We start from the raw sequence: 20,998 nt of genomic DNA, 5'->3' as shown, positions 1-20,998 counted from the left end.
TAGTCTTTTCTACTCTTGATGAACATTTAGTGGGTACTTTTCAGTTTCAGGCTCTTTCAAGTACTGCTGCTATAATCATGCCTTTAGGAAAACATAAGTTTGCATTCTGTAGGTTATATGCCTTGGAGTGGAATTGCTGGGACATAGGCTGTGCATGTACCCCATTTCAGTAGATAGGAGCAGATAGTTTCCCAAGTGATGCATCAGTTTACACTCCCATTAGGAGTGTGTGAGAGTTCTGGGTGTTCTGCATTCTCACTAGCATTTGATAATTTCCCATCTTTTTCATTTCCATTCTGGTAATTCAGTAGTGGTCTTTCCTTGAGATTTTAATTTGTATTTACCTGATAGCTAATGAAGTTACACACCTTTCATGATTATAGCCATTTGTGTACTGTTTTCGAAGTGTCTATTTAAGTAATTTGTCCACTTTTCTATTTTTTTTCTTTTTACTGATTTGTAGGACTCTTTATGTATTCTTTTATAAGAGTCTTTTATCAGATATATGTATTACGAATATTTTCTACTCAGGTCTTTTCAGTGAATAAAAATTTTGGGGTTTAACATAGTTCAGTTTATCAGTTTTTTTTGTTTTTGTTTTTTTTTGATGGAAGAAGCTTTTTGTGTCCTGTTGTAGAAACTGTTTCTTACTCCAAGGCTGTGAAGATATTTTTCTGTGTTTTCTTTTAAAAGCTTTATTCCTTTATCTTTCACATTTAGGTCTGTTACTGGTAAGTTTTTAACTGTGGCTCTTACATTAAAATTTAGATCAGGTTCCTAGTTTGTCTTGGACTCTGACTTTACTAAGTTGAGCTGATTCACATTTGGGAAGAGCAACATTGTAGGCATGGTCTTGATTTATACAGTGATAATAATAATTATTAAGCATTTAGTATTTGCCAGGTATTTTATATGTATTACTTTTAAAAACGCTCACAAAAAATCTCTTGAGGTGAGTACTATTGTCCCCATTTTACAGATGAGAAAACTAGGCCAAAGAAGATATGGAACTTGTTCATGGTCATAGAGCATGTGTTAGTGGTAGGCTATGAACTCATGTTCCCTGACCCCAGATACCATCACTGTTGCCAGTCTGCTGCTTGGTGGCATGAGTAATCAGAGGGACTTGGCTTTAGAACTTTTTGTGTGACTTTGTGTCTTTCATAGGGGAGGGCTATGCTGCACTGAGAAAGGAAACTTTTAAAAAATTTGGTGCAAACGTCTAAACTGGATGTGCATCTGAGTTAAAGGATTCAGGTTAAATTCTAGAGTTTTAGTGAGGAGAAGGTATCGAGTAGCTCCAGTGTACTGAACTGGAGGTGTGGTCATCCATTGTAGACAGAAGGCATCAAGAGATGACTGTGGACTGTTCTTCCATACTGTGCTGCTTGTGAATTTATCCATGATAGAACCAGAATATAAAAACACTGAATCGTGTGATGCTAGGTAAGCTGATGCCTATGAATACTTTCATGATTCAGTTTCTAACTATTAGTATGAGTTATATACCTTACACATAGTTCCAACAGATGAATTCAATTATTTTGTTGTATTAAAAAAATTGATTGGGACTTAAAATATTTTTCTTAATATGTACATTTTATTCTGGAATTCTCATTTCATCTGTTTGTTTTTGGTCAGTTTAGTAACCAGATGGGATAATAAAGATCCTTTCTTTTTCTTCTTCTTGAAAAAAAATCATAACAATTAATGTGATATTCATGAAGTGCTTCAAATTTCTTGAGAGAATATAATGTTAGTCATTTTTATTCATAATTATGAATAATGAAAGCATACTTAATATTGAAAGCTTATCTTCAGCCTAGAAGGGAAAAGGATTAAACTCATGAATTGTAAGACATGCGTAAAGCCTGTCCCACTCCCTTTTAGCAAACCTATATCAGAGTCCTGCCAGGGAACAGAATTTCTCCAGATGGTTCAAATATCGAAACTTTAACAAAGAGACTGTGACAGAGGTATGGGCAGTGTTAAGAATAAGCAATGTCTAGTGAGACATCCACAGACTGGCAACAGGGAAAGCCTTTATCATCCCTAGGACTGAAGAGACAGGTAGAGGAATTACTGTGAAGAGCCCCGTGGGAGCCTGAACCGCCAAGGAGGGGCCACCTGATGGTAGCCATACATACTTGAGGAGCCATAGCTACTGCAAAGAGGTGCTGAAGCAGTGGGGGAGCAGAGAGTACCCTCACCTCCAGACTAACTGCCTATGTTTCCCAGGCTCCAAACCCAAACCAAAGCCAGCTGGCAAGACAGCCAGCAGGCAAAGCAGCCAGTCTGCAGCGCAAAGGAAGCTAGAGAATGTATTTGGGGGTGGTCAATGTAGACTAGACTGTCTTCATCTAGGAAAAGGATTCTATAACACTGTGACTAGGACTAAAACACACCCTATACTAGCAGTTGTAAAACTTTTTGGTCTTAGGACCCCTTAAAACAAAAGAGTTTTTGTTTATGTGGGTTATTTCAATGGATATTTACTTGAAATTAAAACAAATGTAAAATATTTTATTCACATAAAATAATCCATTATTATATTAACATAGAGAACATTTGAAAAACTAAAATTGCATTTTCCAGAACAAAACAGAAACAGTGGGAAGACTGGTACTGTTTTACAGTTTTGCAAATTTCTTTAATGTCTAGCTTAGTAGAAGACAAATGGGCCCTTATAACTGCTTTTGTGTATAATCTGTTTTGGTATGTTGTTTGGTTGAAATATATGAAGAAAACTCAACCTCATACAGATAAGTTGGAAAAGGGAGAACCTCATGGACCCACTGAGTAGATCTCGGAAACCCTCAAGAGTTCTCAGATGTTGCCTTATATCAATCTTATTTAAGGTACAAGGTCAGGTATATGTTATGAGTAGTTTACTATAGGAGACATGATTTTGAATCACAGGGTATCTACATCCCTGTAATAAGAAATCCTGGCCGGGCACGGTGGTTCACGCCTGTAATCCCAGCACTTTTGGAGGCCGAGGTGGGTGGATCACAAGGTCAGGAGATTGAGACCATCCTGGCTAACATGGTGAAACCTCATCTCTACTAAAACTACAAAAAAATTAGCCGGGCATGGTGGCGGGTGCCTGTAGTCCCAGCTACTTGGGAGGCTGAGGTGGGAGAATGGCGTGAACCCGGGAGGTGGAGCTTGCAGTGAGCCGCGCCAGCGCCACTGCACTCCAGCCTGTGTGACAGAGCCAGACTCGGTCTCAAAAAAAAAAGGAAATCCTGATATTCTGAATCATCAGTGTAAAGTGTAGGCCAATCATTGCCTCCCCTGACTATGTAAGCATCTCTAACTGTGATATATGGACTGATTCAGAGAAGTGGACAAGCTCTTTTCATGTCCTCTTTTCCCTTGGAAAACAAAAAGGTAAATACTTTGCCATTCTTAATTTCATTTTTACTTATACGATTGAGATTTTGTGTCTTTGATGATCTTCCTGGATAAAATAAACCTATCAAGTCATTAGGAAAATTGCATTTTTTTTGACTTTGGAGAAAATTGACTTTACAGGATCCAAATTATTCCAGAATTGAATTCCTAAAAGGCCTAAATATTTTTTAAAAATCGTAACTATTTTTATATTACCTCCTTTTTCCTCATGATAATGATTTCTTGATGATTTTCCCCTTGTTTAGTCAAGTATTTATTCAGGTCTTTGTTGTCACTTTCATGTTGAGAATACTGTCTCCTTACAGAAGTTAACAAAATTGCAAAAAATTGTAAAAATATAAAGTAAACCAAAGATAATGTTCATAAAACTTTTGCACATATAAACTGTTGTTGCATATGTTCACACATAAACATATAAACTATAATCTCTTATGTTTTAATGAAATTGTATCAATGTGGAAACATCTCCACATCTTATAATATTTGAGATTATCAGCGTCAAGGATTCTCTCTCATGTAATGCTTGTTGTTGATGACATGCAGGAACTGTCACAAAAATATATCAGTTTTACATGGGATTAGTTTCTAATTAAGGCAAATTTACCACTTAAATATAATAACTTTATTCCCTAAAGAAAATTATTGAAATATTTTTCTTCTTCCCCCAAGGAGCTACTGCTTTCTGGCATGCCAGAAATTGATGTGAGTGATTGGATAAAAAATACAGAATACACAAGTGGCTATGAAAGAGAAGATCCAGTTATTCAGGTAAAATTTCTCTAGAGCTTAGAATGAAGTTAAGTTTTGCCGTTTAATTTTGTAAGCTTTTCAGCACTATTGGATGAAAACTTACATTAATTAACAAAGTAAAGTGTTTACCCAAATTATTCTTGTGGGAATAGTGCATATGAAAGCTTTGCATGAAATCATTTTTGGTAAACGAGTTTCATAGAATAAAATGTGCTTTATGAATATTGCATATTTCTCTGGTATTGAGAAGTCTACAGTTGCTCTGAAATATGAGCTAAGTTTTTTGTTCTTGTTGTTAGTGGTTCTGGGAAGTTGTAGAAGACATTACTCAAGAGGAGAGAGTTCTTCTCTTACAGTTTGTTACGGGCAGGTAAGCAGTATTTTTATGATAATATGGAAATAATTTAATGTATTCTGCTTTTAATGGCTTAGAGATAACTAAAATAAGGAATTATTACTCTGAATTGTCAGTAACTTATCACCCTTTCCACTGTTTTAGGTATTAAAGAAAGATTTATTTTGGTATTAAAGATAAGACATTTATAGTAGTGAGCAATCATGTTTACTTAATATATTAAAAAGCATCTCCAATTAGGATTATCAGTATATTGTACTTTATAATTTGGAAATCTTTTCGCTCTGCAGGTAGGTCAATGATAGTAGCCAAATTTTTAATATTTGTATATTATTTTAATATTTTAATATTTGTATATTGCTGGTTTGGTTTAATAGTAAGGCAATTCAGTTTATCCTGGTTAACTCTGTATTACCCATACACAACAGTTTTTCTGTAATTCAAAGTAAACTTTAAAGTGTCAAGATTCATGGCCTAAAAAATAATTTGTAGTACTACACTTCTCTGAAAAGTTCACTTTTGGAACCAGTTAAATATAATAGATATTAGAAAACTAGATGATTTAACCATCTTTTAGCTTGTATTTCTGAAAGATGTAAAAAAAGTCTGATTTTCATTTTGGATAACAGAATTTTATCTTCTATTTACGAAAATGTAGTTCGGTTTTTTCATTATAAATGTACATATTTCTCCTAGGAAAGTTAGAAAATAGAAAATTAGAATAAGAAAAACCATAGCCCATCAGCCATAACCACTATAAACAATTTAATATATTTACTTCTATGTTTTTTCTGCATATTTAAAAAGCATAATAGTGAATATATATCTACATAAAATACATATATATAATTTTTTTTTAATTATTATACTCTAAGTTTTAGGGTACATGTGCACATTGTGCAGGTTAGTTACATATGTATACATGTGCCATGCTGGTGCGCTGCACCCACTAACTCGTCATCTAGCATTAGGTATATCTCCCAATGCTATCCCTCCCCCCTCCCCCCACCCCACCACAGTCCCCAGAGTGTGATATTCCCCTTCCTGTGTCCATGTGATCTCATTGTTCAGTTCCCACCTATGAATGAGAATATGCGGTGTTTGGTTTTTTGTTCTTGTGATAGTTTACTGAGAATGATGATTTCCAATTTCATCCATGTCCCTACAAAGGACATGAACTCATCATTTTTTATGGCTGCATAGTATTCCATGGTGTTTATGTGCCACATTTTCTTAATCCAGTCTATCATTGTTGGACATTTGGGTTGGTTCCAAGTCTTTGCTATTGTGAATAATGCCGCAATAAACATACGTGTGCATGTGTCTTTATAGCAGCATAATTTATAGTCCTTTGGGTATATACCCAGTAATGGGATGGCTGGGTCAAATGGTATTTCCAGTTCTAGATCCCTGAGGAATCGCCACACTGACTTCCACAATGGTTGAACTAGTTTACAGTCCCACCAACAGTGTAAAAGTGTTCCTATTTCTCCACATCCTCTCCAGCACCTGTTGTTTCCTGACTTTTTAATGATCGCCATTCTAACTGGTGTGAGATGGTATCTCATTGTGGTTTTGATTTGCATTTCTCTGATGGCCAGTGATGATGAGCATTTTTTCATGTGTTTTTTGGCTGCATAAATGTCTTCTTTTGAGAACTGTCTGTTCATGTCCTTTGCCCACTTTTTGATGGGGTTGTTTGTTTTTTTCTTGTAAATTTGTTTGAGTTCATTGTAGATTCTGGATATTAGCCCTTTGTCAGATGAGTAGGTTGCGAAAATTTTCTCCCATTTTGTAGGTTGCCTTTTCACTCTGATGGTAGTTTCTTTTGCTGTGCAGAAGCCCTTTAGTTTAATTAGATCCCATTTGTCAATTTTGTCTTTTGTTGCCATTGCTTTTGGTGTTTTAGACATGAAGTCCTTGCCCATGCCTATGTCCTGAATGGTAATGCCTAGGTTTTCTTCTAGGGTTTTTATGGTTTTAGATCTAACGTTTAAGTCTTTAATCCATCTTGAATTGATTTTTGTATAAGGTGTAAGGAAGGGATCCAGTTTCAGCTTTCTACATATGGCTAGCCAGTTTTCCCAGCACCATTTATTAAATAGGGAATCCTTTCCCCATTGCTTGTTTTTCTCAGGTTTGTCAAAGATCAGATAGTTGAAGATATGTGGCGTTATTTCTGAGGGCTCTGTTCTGTTCCATTGATCTATATTTCTGTTTTGGTACCAGTACCATGCTGTTTTGGTTACTGTAGCCTTGTAGTATAGTTTGAAGTCAGGTAGCGTGATGCCTCCAGCTTTGTTCTTTTGGCTTAGGATTGACTTGGTGATGCGGGCTCTTTTTTGGTTCCATATGAAGTTTAAAGTAGTTTTTTCCAATTCTGTGAAGAAAGTCATTTGTAGCTTGATGGGGATGGCATTGAATCTGTAAATTACCTTGGGCAGTATGGCCATTTTCACGATAATGATTCTTCCTACCCATGAGCATGGAATGTTCTTCCATTTGTTTGTATTCTCTTTTATTTCCTTGAGCAGTGGTTTGTAGTTCTCCTTGAAGAGGTCCTTCACATCCCTTGTAAGTTGGATTCTTAGGTATTTTATTCTCTTTGAAGCAATTGTGAATGGGAGTTCACTCATGATTTGGCTCTCTGTTTGTCTGTTGTTGGTGTATAAGAATGCTTGTGATTTTCGTGCATTGATTTTGTATCCTGAGACTTTGCTGAAGTTGCTTATCAGCTTAAGGAGATTTGGGGCTGAGACAATGGGGTTTTCTAGATATATAATCATGTCATCTGCAAACAGGGACAATTTGACTTCCTCTTTTCCTAATTGAATACCCTTTATTTCCTTCTCCTGCCTAATTTCCCTGGCCAGAACTTCCAACACTATGTTGAATAGGAGTGGTGAGAGAGGGCATCCCTGTCTTGTGCCAGTTTTCAAAGGGAATGCTTCCAGTTTTTGCCCATTCAGTATGATATTGGCTGTGGATTGTCATAGATAGCTCTTATTATTTTGAGATACATCCCATCAATACCTAATTTATTGAGAGTTTTTAGCATGAAGGGTTGTTGAATTTTGTCAAAGGCCTTTTCTGCATCTATTGAGATAATCATGTGGTTTTTGTCTTTAGCTCTGTTTATATGCTGGATTCCATTTATTGATTTGCATATATTGAACCAGCCTTGCATCCCAGGGATGAAGCCCACTTGATCATGGTGGATAAGCTTTTTGATGTGCTGCTGGATTCGGTTTGCCAGTATTTTATTGAAGATTTTTGCATCAATGTTCATCAAGGATATTGGTCTAAAATTCTCTTTTTTTGTTGTGTCTCTGCCCGGCTTTGGTATCAGAATGATGCTGGCCTCATAAAATGAGTTAGGGAGGATTCCCTCTTTTTCTATTGATTGGAATAGTTTCAGAAGGAATGGTACCAGTTCCTCCTTGTACCTCTGGTAGAATTTGGCTGTGAATCCATCTGGTCCTGGACTCTTTTTGGTTGGCAAGCTATTGATTATTGCCACAATTTCAGATTCTGTTATTGGTCTATTCAGAGATTCAACTTCTTCCTGGTTTAGTCTTGGGAGAGTGTATGTGTCCAGGAATTTATCCATTTCTTCTAGATTTTCTAGTTTATTTGCATAGAGGTGTTTGTAGTATTCTGTGATGGTAGTTTGTATTTCTGTAGGATTAGTGGTGATATCCCCTTTATCATTTTTTATTGCATCTATTTGATTCTTCTCTCTTTTTTAGTCTTGCTAGCGGTCTATCAATTTTGTTGATCCTTTCAAAAAATCAGCTCCTGGATTCATTAATTTTTTGAAGGGTTTGTTGTGTCTCTATTTCCTTCAGTTCTGCTCTGATTTTAGTTATTTCTTGCCTTCTGCTAACTTTTGAATGTGTTTGCTCTTGCTTTTCTAGTTCTTTTAATTGTGATGTTAGGGTGTCAATTTTTGATCTTTCCTGCTTTCTCTTGTGGGCATTTAGTGCTATAAATTTCCCTCTACACACTGCTTTGAATGCGTCCCAGAGATTCTGGTATGTTGTGTCTTTGTTCTCATTGGTTTCAAAGAACATCTTTATTTCTGCCTTCATTTCGTTATGTACCCAGTAGTCATTGAGGAGCAGGTTGTTCAGTTTCCATGTAGTGGAGCGGTTTTGAGTGAGATTCTTAATCCTGAGTTCTAGTTTGATTGCACTGTGGTCTGAGAGATAGTTTGTTATAATTTCTGTTCTTTTACATTTGCTGAGGAGAGCTTTACTTCCAAGTATGTGGTCAGTTTTGGAATAGGTGTGGTGTGGTGCTGAAAAAAATGTATATTCTGTTGATTTGGGGTGGAGAGTTCTGTAGATGTCTATTAGGTCCGCTTGGTGCAGAGCTGAGTTCAATTCCTGGGTATCCTTGTTGACTTTCTGTCTCATTGATCTGTCTAATGTTGACAGTGGGGTGTTAAAGTCTCCCATTATTAATGTGTGGGAGTCTAAGTCTCTTTGTAGGTCACTCAGGACTTGCTTTATGAATCTTGGTGTTCCTGTATTGGGTGCATATATATTTAGGATAGTTAGCTCTTCTTGTTGAATTGATCCCTTTACCATTATGTAATGGCCTTCTTTGTCTCTTTTGATCTTTGTGGTTTAAAGTCTGTTTTATCAGAGACTAGGATTGCAACCCCTGCCTTTTTTTGTTTTCCATTTGCGGTAGATCATCCTCCATCCTTTTATTTTGAGCCTATGTGTGTCTCTGCACGTGAGATGGGTTTCCTGAATACAGCACACTGATGGGTCTTGACTCTTTATCCAATTTGCCAGTCTGTGTCTTTTAATTGGAGCATTTAGTCCATTTACATTTAAAGTTAATATTGTTATGTGTGAATTTGATCCTGTCAGTATGATGTTAGCTGGTTATTTTGTTCGTTAGTTGATATAGTTTCTTCCTAGTCTCGATGGTCTTTACATTTTGGCATGATTTTGCAGCAGCTGGTACCAGTTGTTCCTTTCCATGTTTAGCGCTTCCTTCAGGCTCTTTTAGGGCAGGCCTGGTGGTGACAAAATCTCTCAGCATTTGCTTGTCTGTAAAGTATTTTATTTCTCCTTCACTTATGAAGCTTAGTTTGGCTGGATATGAAATTCTGAGTTGAAAATTCTTTTCTTTAAGAATGTTGAATATTGGCCCCCACTCTCTTCTGGCTTGTAGGGTTTCTGCCGAGAGATCCGCTGTTAGTCTGATGGGCTTCCCTTTGAGGGTAACCTGACCTTTCTCTCTGGCTGCCCTTAACATTTTTTCCTTCATTTCAACTTTGGTGAATCTGACAATTATGTGTCTTGGAGTTGCTCTTCTCGAGGAGTATCTTTGTGGTGTTCTCTGTATTTCCTGAATCTGAACGTTGGCCTGCCTTGCTAGATTGGGGAAGTTCTCCTGGATAATATCCTGCAGAGTGTTTTCCAACTTGGTTCCATTCTCCCCATCACTTTCAGGTCCACCAATCAGACGTAGATTTGGTCTTTTCACATAGTCCCATATTTCTTGGAGGCTTTGCTCATTTCTTTTTATTCTTTTTTCTCTAAACTTCCCTTCTCGCTTCATTTCATTCATTTCATCTTCCATTGCTGATACCCTTTCTTCCAGTTGATCGCATCAGCTCCTGAGGCTTCTGCATTCTTCACGTAGTTCTCGAGCCTTGGTTTTCAGCTCCATCAGCTCCTTTAAGCACTTCTCTGTATTGGTTATTCTAGTTATACATTCTTCTAAATTTTTTTCAAAGTTTTCAACTTCTTTGCCTTTGGTTTGAATATCCTCCCGTAGCTCAGAGTAATTTGATCGTCTGAAGCCTTCTTCTCTCAGCTCATCAAAGTCATTCTCCATCCAGCTTTGTTCCGTTGCTGGTGAGGAACTGCGTTCCTTTGGAGGAGGAGAGGCACTCTGCTTTTTAGAGTTTCCAGTTTTTCTGTTCTGTTTTTTCCCCATCTTTGTGGTTTTATCTACTTATGGTCTTTGATGATGGTGATGTACAGATGGGTTTTTGGTGTGGATGTCCTTTCTGTTTGTTTGTTTTCCTTCTAACAGACAGGACCCTCAGCTGCAGGTCTGTTGGATTACCCTGCCGTGTGAGGTGTCAGTGTGCCCCTGCTGGGGGGTGCCTCCCAGTTAGGCTGCTCGGGGGTCAGGGGTCAGGGACCCACTTTAGGCAGTCTGCCCGTTCTCAGATCTCCAGCTGCGTGCTGGGAGAACTACTGCTCTCCTCAAAGCTGTCAGACAGGGACATTTAAGTCTGCAGAGGTTACTGCTGTCTTTTTGTTTGTCTGTGCCCTGCCCCCAGAGGTGGAGCCTACAGAGGCAGGCAGGCCTCCTTGAGCTGTGGTGGGCTCCACCGAGTTCGGGCTTCCTGGCTGCTTTGTTTACCTAATCAAGCCTGGAAAATGGCGGGCACCCCTCCCCCAGCCTCGCTGCTGCCTTGCAGTTTGATCTCAGACTGCTGTGCTAGCAATCAGCGAGACTCTGTGGGGTAGGACCCTCTGAGCCAGGTGCAGGATATAATCTCGTGGTGCGCCGTTTTTTAAGCCTGTCGGAAAAGCGCAGTATTCGGGTGGGAGTGGCCCGATTTTCCAGGTGCCGTCCGTCACCCCTTTCTTTGACTCGGAAAGGGAACTCCCTAACCCCTTGCGCTTCCCAAGTGAGGCAATGCCTCGCCCTGCTTTGGCTCGCGCACGGTGCGCACACCCACTGACCTGCGCCCACTGTCTCTCACTCCCTAATGAGATGAACCCGGTACCTCAGATGGAAATGCAGAAATCACCATCTTCTGCGTCGCTCACGCTGGGAGCTGTAGACTGGAGCTGTTCCTATTCGGCCATCTTGGCTCCTCCCCCAAATTTTCTTTTTCTTTTTTTTTTTTTTTTTTGAGAGAGTCTCACTCTGTCCCCCAGGCTGGAGTGCAGTGGCCCGATCTGCAACCTCCGCCCCCTGGGTTCAAGTGATTCTCCTGCCTCAGCCTCCCAAGTAGTTGGGAGTACAGGTGCCTGCCACCACGTCTGGCTAATTTTTGTATTTTTTTTTTTTTTTTAGTAGAGATGAGGTTTCACCATCGTGGCCAAGCTGGTCTTGAACTCCTGACCTCAGGTGATCCACCCGCCTCGGTCTCCCAAAGTGCTAGGATTACAGGTGTGAGCCACCGTGCCCGGCCTATAATTTTTAAAAACCGTGGTTTTTATTTTAAAAGTAGTGTTTAATCATTGTAGAAAATTTGGAAAATGGAGAAAATAGAAGAAAATTAAAATCCTTAATGTTAAGTGATCCCACTATTCAGAGATATATACAATTAACATTTTGTTTATTTTTTTTATTCTTTTTACTGTATAGTTAGAAAAATAGTTGGACTCACACTATAAATCTAATTTTAAAGAATAAATAGGCTGGGCACGGTACTTCTCTTGCAGTTTGTTACTGGCAAGTAAGCAGTATTTTTATGATAATATGGAAATAATTTAATGTATTGTTTTTGTGGCTTAGAGATAACTAAAACGAGGAATTATTACTCTGAATTGTCAATAACTTACCACCCTTCCCACTGTTTTAGGTATTAAAGATTTGTTTTGGTATTAAAGATAAGACATTTATAGTAGTGCCTGTAATCCTAGCACTTTGAGAGGCTGAGGTGGGCAGATCACTTGAGCTCAGGAGTTTGGGACCAGCCTGGGCAACATGGCGAAACCGTCTCTACAAAAATACAAAAATTATCTGGGCATGGTGGCACATGCCTGTGGTCCCAGCTACTCAGGGGTCTGAGGTGGGAGGATCACTTGAGCCTGGGAGGTGGAGATTGCAGTGAGCCGAGATTGCGCCACTGCACTCTAGCTGGGGTGACAGTGTGAGACCCTGTCTCAAAAAAAAATAATAATAATAATAAATAATAAATAAATAAGACATAACTATTAACAGGTTATAGACTAAAAATAGAACAACTTTTGTTTTTGTTTTTTGCCTCTGAATGCCAAGAAATACTCAGAGGCTTGAATAACTTAATAAAAAGGATGAAAAAATAATTATATTTTTTATGTAAGAAAGTTGATAATTTGACAATTCAGATAGGAGGAGAAAAACCACTCCAATCTCTATTCCTAAAAATAATCACTGATAACATTTTTGTTATTCTTCTAGAATTTTTAACACATATACAATTTTTACTTTTAAAACCATTGTTATTTTATAACTTTTTGAATTTAGCAATATGTTACTAAATTGTTCAATTTATAGATCTATGTAATTTTTAATGGCTATCTAGTTTTATTTTTAGGGACTTCCTTTAATTGATTCTTTATTGCTAAATTTTCCTATTTATGAATAAGGAATATTTTGTGCTTCTATCCTTGTGGGACAGTCTGATTATAGAGGATAAATTCTTAGGATATTTTTGTGTATGAGAATATATAAATTTTTATAATCTCGATATATATTCATTTATCTTCTAGAAGGGTACTGATGTCAGTAGAGAATGAGAGAACGCACTCCTTTTATCAGCACAGGGTATAGTCAGTTTTACTTTTTTTTTTTTGAGACGGAGTCTCGCTCTGTCACCCAGGCTGGAGTGCACTGGCGCCATCTTGGCTCACTGTAAGCTGCACCTCCTGAGTTCACGCCATTCTCCTGCCTCAGCCTCCCAAGTAGCTGGGACTATAGGCACCCGCCACCATGCATGGCTAATTTTTGTATTTTTAGTAGAGACAGGGTTTCACCTTGTTAGCCAGGGTGGTCTCGATCTCCTGACCTTGTGATCTGCCCGCCTTGGCCTCCCAAAGTGCTGGGATTACATGTAGGCGTGAGCCACCGCACCCGGCCCATTTTTACTTTCATGTAATTTATTTTATATAGTTTTTTGTGTGTGGTATGAATTACCTATCTTTATTATTTGGTATTCCACAATCATTTTTAAAAATTCAGTTTTAAGTGTTGTTTATATATTAAGGGTATTAACTCTGCAAATAGTTTTCTTGGTGTATCAAAGCTAAATATAGAGATTTCCATGTAATTTAAATTTATAACTTGAAAGTTTTAAATTACCGTATTGCCAAATTGATTATCATTACTTTCCTTTGTGGTTTTTGTAAATCCTTCCCTACTCCTAAGATTTTATATATATGTTTATATAAATTTTTTAATGTAAGTTTTTATAATTTCTGTTTTTACATTCCAATTTTTAAACCATCCGGACCTTATTTTGGTTTATGTTGTCAAGTATATTTTTCTAAATGGTTTATACTTCAACACCATCTAGTGAATTACTATATTTTCCCCATGATTTGGTCAGTATGAGTCTTTAAGATGCAGAAATCAGTTATTCAAGTTTTTTAGTACTAAGTTGTCTCTTAGGTGGCTGCTCCTATAGAGTAAAACACTAGAATTAGTAATATGCAAGGCTTCTCCACTTTAAATAGTACAGTCATTCTTAGCAATGCTGAAAAAGAGGTGTGCTATTTATTATTTAGTTATGAAGTGTGGCAAATCCACACTTGAATGGAGGTGAAAGATGTGGGTGAAGAGTAGAAGCCAAGGAAGCTGAGGGGAAACAACACGGAGCTAGCTTCACCCTTGGACTGAAGAATTCACCTTTCAACATTGAGTGTAATTAGAGCTCTATATTTTGAGTTCAAACTGAGAAAGTTTTAAGCTTTTTAAAATCTTAAATTTTACCTCGAACTCCCAGTCATTAGTATAGGTATAGTACTTGTCATTCAAAACCGAAAGTATAAATTTTTTTTCTTTTTTAATTTTTGGATTCTGTGTTCTGTATTCTGTATTAGTTTATATTTAGATACTGAAGTATCTTTCTACAGGTCTGTAGTATAATTTAGTGCAAGCTTACTGAAAAATCAAATGTGTTCCAATTGTTGAACCAAGAATTAATACAAAAAGTGATTTTTAAATATTTTTATAGTATTGACATCAATATTTTGTTGCTCTATAAGGCCATCTTAAATGTTTTACTGTTTCATTATCCCTTAGGAATCAGACTTGATGATTTCTTTTTTTTTTTTTTTTTTTTTTTTTTTTTTTTTTTTGAGAAAGAGTCTTGCTCTGTTTCTCAGGCTGGATCTCGCTCGGCTCACTGCAACCCCCGCCTCCCAGGTTCAAGTGATTCTCCTGCCTAAGCCCTCCCGAGTCGCTGGGATTACAGGCGCTTACCACCATGCCCAGCTGATTTTGTATTTTTAGTAGAGATGGAGTTTCACCATGTTGGCCAGGCTGGTCTTGATCTCCTGACCTCAAGTGATCCACCTGCCTCGGCATCCCAAAGTGCTGGGATTACAGGCGCGAATCACTGTGTCCGGCTGATTTCTTTTTTTTTTTCTTTTCTTTTTTTTTTTTGAGATGAAGTCTTGCTCTATTGCCCAGGCTGGAGTGCAGTGGTTGATCTCAGCTCACTGCAACTTCCACCTTCTGGGTTCAAGCGATTCTCCTTCCTTAGCCTCCAATTACAGGTGCACGCATCACTTCGCCTGGCTAATTTTTGTAATTTTAGTAGAGACGGGGTTTCACCATGTTGGCCAGTCTGGTCCCTACTGATCTCAAGTGATCCACCAGCCTCAACCTCCCAAAGTGCTGGGATTACAGGCGTGAGCCACCGCGCCTGGCCAATTACTTTTTAAATAAAATAGAAATATGCCATTTTTGTTTACTGTAATTTTATACTGTATAATCTAAGTGTCATAATATTCAACCAAAGACTGTTTTATTTATTTTTCTCATATATACTTATGCCTGATGAATTATGATCTTAACATGATCAGATCTGATTATATAAGTATGGGGCCAGCCATATTTATTCATAGTGTAGGAAAAGAGGAATAAGGTTTCAGGAATGGTTTATCAGCTTATAGAATAATTTTAATTAAGATGTTAAAACTAGAGGATCTTCTGAATTTTTAACTTACCGTTCAAAATTTACTTGTGTGGAGGACATTAGATTGATCATATTGATATTGAAATACTGTGCTATAATTTGTATAAAAATCAATGTCAACATTTATTTTCTCATCTTGCCTTGATAAAATAGTTACATTTAATTTGAAATTCGACATCATAGGAAATTCAGAACGGCTTGATTTTTATCCCTTTTTATGTTTGGTCACGTTATTAATTTTTTAGGCAAAAGTTAAATCTATAAATTAACTAATGTTGAATTTTATTTAAACTTACAAGGAGATATAGCCAGGTCTTCTGTATATATTCTCTTGCTGTTAATAGGAATTGTTTATGCATTAGTGTCTTATAAGCAAGTTTCAGGCATACTTTTAATATTGCCTTGGTTTATTAAAGTAAGCTCAAGAATTTCATCAGTAAACCAAACCAGACAACTTCCCAGATAGAAGAGAAAATTGCTGTTTTTAGGGATTCTTTCATATTGGATTGTTAAATGTTTTTTTCCCTGTGGATGTATACATATAAGTGATTTCAAATAGACAATCCTGGTGCATATTTTCAACCATTTGTGTGTGTGTGTAAATGCATATCATAAAATGTATCATTTAAACAATTTTTAAGTGTACACTTTGTGGCATTAAGTGCATTCGCATTAATGTGTGACTATCACCACCATCCATCTCCTCAATTTTTTCATCTTTCCCAACTGAAACTGTACTTTAAACACTAACTCCCCATCCTCCTTTCCCACCCGCCTCTAACAACCACCAATTTTATGTCTACGAATTTGACTACTCTAAGAACTTCGTATAAGTGGAATCATACAATATTTGTCCTTTTGTGATTGCTTTATTTTACTTAGCATAAGGTCTTCTAGATTCATCCATTTTGTAGCACATATCAAAATTTGCTTCCTTTTTAAGGCTAAATAATACTCCCTTGGCTAAATAATAATCCAGCCATCTGTTGATGGACACTTGGGTTGCTTCTACCATTTAGCTATTGTGAATAATGCTGCTGTATGCGCAGATACTTCTTTGAGTCCGTGCTTTCAGATATATACCCAGAAGTGGAATTGCCTGATCATATGATAATTCTGTATTGTAATTCTGTTAATTTTGTTGAGGAACCTGCATACTGTTTTCCACAGAGGCTGCAGCATTTTACATTCCCAGCAGCAATTTCTCCACATCCTTGCCAATACTTGTAATTTTCTGTCTTTTGTTTTTTTGATTTTTTGCCGATAGTCATCTTAATGAGTGTGAAGTGGTTTTGATTGGCATTTCCCTAGTAAATGGTGATGTTGATCATCTTTTCATGTGCTTATTGGGCATTTGTTTATCTTTTTTTTGGAGAAATGTCTATTTCAATTGTTTGCCCATTTTTAATCGGGCTTTTTTTTTTTTTTTTTTTTTTTTTTGCTATGGGAATTCTTTGTATGTTCTGGATATCAATTTGGTGTCATATTCAATAAATCATTGCCAAATCCAGTATTATTAAGCTTTTCCCTTATATTTTCTTCTAAGAGTTTTATAGTATCAGCTCTTACATTTAGGTCTTCAATCCATTTTGAGTTAGTTTTTAAGTAACTTAGTGTAAAGTAAGGGTCCAACTTCATTTTCGTTGTAGTGAATATCCGGTTTTCCCAACACACTTCGTTGAAAAGACTGTCTTTTCCCCTTTGAATGTTGTTGGCACTCTAGTTGAAAATCATTTCATTATGCATGTGAGGGGTTATTTCTGGCCTCTATTCTGTTCTACTTGTTCATATGTCTCTTTTCTTGGCAGTATCACACTGTTTTAATTACCACAGCTTTGTAATAAGTTTTCAAATCAGGATATGTGAGTCTGCCACCTTTGTTCTTTTTTTTCTAGACTGTTTAGGCTATTTGAGGTTCAACTTTTTTTTTCAGTGACCTAAACTATGCTTTATGTTATAAATCATATTTTTAAGAAAGCATTTTAAATTTTATTCAGATGTTTGCAAGTATGTATTTAGTAATCTATACATTAAACGTTCCTTTGTCATTTTTCTAATTTATCCAAAAAGCACTACAGCACCTCATTTTAAAAGCAATAGAATTTTTTTTTTTGTATCAGTTTAATCATGATACATACACGGGCAAACTTTAGAAGAAATATTAATTTTCTTTTTGATGTGTATAGAACTTGAGAAGTTGTAATTACATCCTCTACAGCCATGTACCCAAGATTAAATTTTCTACTGATGTGTTATGCATTATATGTTAGCCTTCCTGTGGCCTCATTATGTTAGATGATGTTTGAAAAATATATTTGATATTCTGAATATCAAATCAAAGAGGAACATAAAGAATTTTTCAGTTTTTCCACTATAAAAAACAAAACAAACCTTTAGGGCCTAGATATTTTTCACAAACAAGGAAATCATTTGGATTACATGTCAGAGCATTTATTGCTTGAATTAGTCAATCGAATATTAATCTATTCAACAAACATTTAATGAATGTCTACTCCAGGCATTTTGCTAGCCCCAGGGATATAGATGTAAATATGACTTGTTTGGGCCCTCAAATCAGCCCCACTTCAATAGAGAGCCACATGAAAGCAAATAATTGTAAATGTAGCATGCTAAATGCAATATTGAGGTATGTGCTGTGGCCAGTTGCAAGCATAGTATAGCTTATGGAAATGTGGAGGGGTGTCTCCATGGAAGCTTGCTAACTAATCACAAAGCAACTTACAGTAATGAATTGGAGTTTTGTAGACTAAAAAGTGTCGTGTTGTCATTGTCCTAGAGTTGGATATATTCCTACCCTAACTTAGAACTTGAAATTTATCTGTCACAAATATCTTTCTTTCATGATTACAATGTATTAAGATATAAACTCTTAGTTCCAGGGTCCCACATGGTGGGTTTGCTAATATCATGGGTGGAAGTGGATTGCAAAACTTTACAATCGCTGCTGTGCCATATACTCCAAATCTTTTACCAACTTCAAGCACATGGTATGTTGACTTGGTTTATTTAAATGCTTTACAAATTGTTTTGATTAATTTTGAATGATCAGAGGTCTAACTGTTGCTGCATTGGGAGGAAAACCTCAGCTGTGATCTCTCTCCAGGATTTTGGAATCACTGATGAGTAATTATGTAGTTTTTTGTGCCCCTGTTTTTGGTAGGGAAAATGTTTGAGGAAGCCCTAACTCATAGTTCAAGTATCACTAAAGTTACACTATCGTAAGTAGCACTGAGTTACACACCATCACTTCAAACTAAATTGCCCTATTGCTTATTTATTTTAAGCTGAAAGGAACGTATTTTCTTCCACTGCATTTGCATGCTGAAAGAAACTGCAATGCAGCAGATTTTTTCTTCTTTTTAAATACCACTTTAGGGTTTTTCAATCTGAATGCAAATTTGGGAGGATGATTTTATGTTAATTATGAGTAGTGTTTTCACTGCTAGACAAAACAATCAGAAATTTTATAGATTTCCTGTTTAATGGTGGTGTATTTTTCTTTTAAAGCATCAACATGCTCAAGTTACCTGAATACCCAAGTAAAGAAATACTCAAGGATAGACTTCTTGTGGCACTACATTGTGGCAGCTATGGTTACACAATGGCATAATGAAGTCTGGAAAACTCCTCTGACTACTGATGCACAATTCAGAATGGCAGAAGTAATTTGGGAAAATGTCAACAAAAAAGCAGCCTAAATGCAACCCATAGGCAGGGCTGATGCTTCCAATTTATAAAGGATCATCAGGTTTTCTGTTTCTCTCTTTTCCCTTTTATGTTTTCTCTGTTTGTGATACAATTAGAAAATATAAAATCACGGTAGATTTTATTTTTTTAAATGCTAACTGAAAGTAATAGAGACTGTCCTTTTTCATAATTAATTTTATCCAAGATTGTATTAAGGCAAAATCTGATTCTACATTCCACCTCTGCTATGTAACTGTCTTGTTAAAAGGGTGTTTTCTCTTAATTTCTGATATATTATATGAGGTCATCCAGCTGGTATGTTCTTTTGCATGTAAACTGCCATTTATATTTTAGAAAACTATTGTATAGAATGGATTTAGATTGTCTATAAAGCCACAAATACGTATTTTGCCACAGTGTATTCTATATTGCAATGATTTTTTTAGCATTTTAATATTTTAATATATATTGTAAAATTTAGACTGATGATACTAACAGTTGATGAAATGACATATAATTTATATATTAAAGCTTACACTATATTGTATGAATTACTTGCATCTTTCAGTGGCCAGTTTTCCATATGTATATATTATGGTCTCAATGTTTTTCTTATGCCTCATTTTAATTTATAATGAAGGTAAAATTAAAATGTATTTTACCACATTTCTTTTCATTACTTTTATCTGTGAGCTCTGACACATCTGAAAAAGTAATCTGATGTGCAAATTATAATTTAAATATGTTAATTTTTTTGCTTCTTAAATTTGCTTTTCATCATTAAAATGTCAAGTTCAAGTGATATGTGCCTAATATCACTTGGATGTTGGTGGGTTTTTGAATTTTTGGGTGGTTAATCAGTTTTATTTTGAAAAGACGTACTTGAAAAGTTACAGCATATGTTTGAACAGGAAGTAGGAACATGCATACACGAAGAAATGCTAACGGAAGGATTTGTAATGTTTAGGATCTTCCCTTGGAAACTAAAAATAGAATATTAATGACATTACTGTTTGTAGAATGACATATGCAGATTTTCTTATAAGCAGTCATTATGTTTGCCAGTAATGTTTGAGAGACATGTAAGTTGAAAGTTTTGCTAAATTATAAAGCTCCTTTAATTCATTGGTTTTGGTTCTCTTGTTCTCTTGTCTTTTCTAAATGTTAACAAAATATATCTTAACAGATTACATGAAATTTAGGAATTATTTAAAAGTTACCATTAGCTCTAAAATTAAGATTCAGATGCTTTATTTATAGTAACTGAAGCTAATAATGTTTTATGTTTTGAATTTTTGAAATTTAATTGTAGAAGTCACTGCCTTCTGAGTTTTCAAATAGATAACCACCTTTAATATTACACTGCTTATAATACTAATGTTTACAGATATGTTTCTGTTTATAACCATACAATACATTGGCTTTGTCATATTAGTTTTTTTTGCAAGTAGTTATGTAAAAGAGATAGACAATAAAATATTAAATAACTGAGTGTGGTGGCTTCTGTCTGTAATCTCAGCATTTTGAGAGGCTGAGGTGGGAGAATTGCTTAAGCCCAGAAGTCAAGACCAGCCTAGACAACATAGGCAGACCCCATCTCTACAAAAAAATAAAAATAAGCTGGGCATGGTGGCATGTGCCTGTGGTCGGAAGGCTAGGTGCGAGATCGCTTGAGTCCAGGAGATTGAGGCTGTAATGAGCCATGATCATGTGACTGCACTCCAGCCTGTGAGACTTTGTCTCAAAAAATATATATATGTATATATTCATATACATATATGTATATATATTCATATACATATATGTATATATATTCATATACATATATGTGTATATACATATATATGTGTATATACATATGTGTATACACATATGTG

At 36.2% G+C, this 20,998-nt stretch overlaps 1 protein-coding gene across 10 annotated transcripts in view; it reads left to right on the top strand.

Annotated features, from left to right (window-relative positions):
- The window catches only part of HACE1 (HECT domain and ankyrin repeat containing E3 ubiquitin protein ligase 1), a 132,653-nt gene extending 112,044 nt beyond the window's left edge, over positions 1 to 20,609 (top strand). For 6 of the 10 annotated variants that reach the window (XM_034962609.3, XM_034962607.3, XM_034962608.4 and 3 more), the window contains 4 exons: positions 4,087 to 4,185; positions 4,467 to 4,537; positions 18,294 to 18,421; positions 18,942 to 20,609. In XM_034962609.3, coding sequence (XP_034818500.3) covers positions 4,087 to 4,185; positions 4,467 to 4,537; positions 18,294 to 18,421; positions 18,942 to 19,132 — 489 coding nt within the window. In that variant the 3' untranslated portion in view covers positions 19,133 to 20,609. Of the gene's footprint in view, positions 1 to 4,086; positions 4,186 to 4,466; positions 4,538 to 18,293; positions 18,422 to 18,941 lie in introns of those variants that run through there. The other 4 variants (XM_034962610.3, XM_003824349.7, XM_055113988.2 and 1 more) reach the window with 2 other exon arrangements.
- Positions 20,610 to 20,998: the final 389 nt, after the last annotated feature.

This window comes from Pan paniscus, chromosome 5, assembly GCF_029289425.2.
Source record: "Pan paniscus chromosome 5, NHGRI_mPanPan1-v2.0_pri, whole genome shotgun sequence".
Classification (NCBI taxonomy): Eukaryota; Metazoa; Chordata; class Mammalia; order Primates; family Hominidae; genus Pan; species Pan paniscus.
The sequence above is the reverse complement of the archived record's forward strand: the minus strand, read 5'-3'. Positions and strand labels throughout refer to the sequence as shown.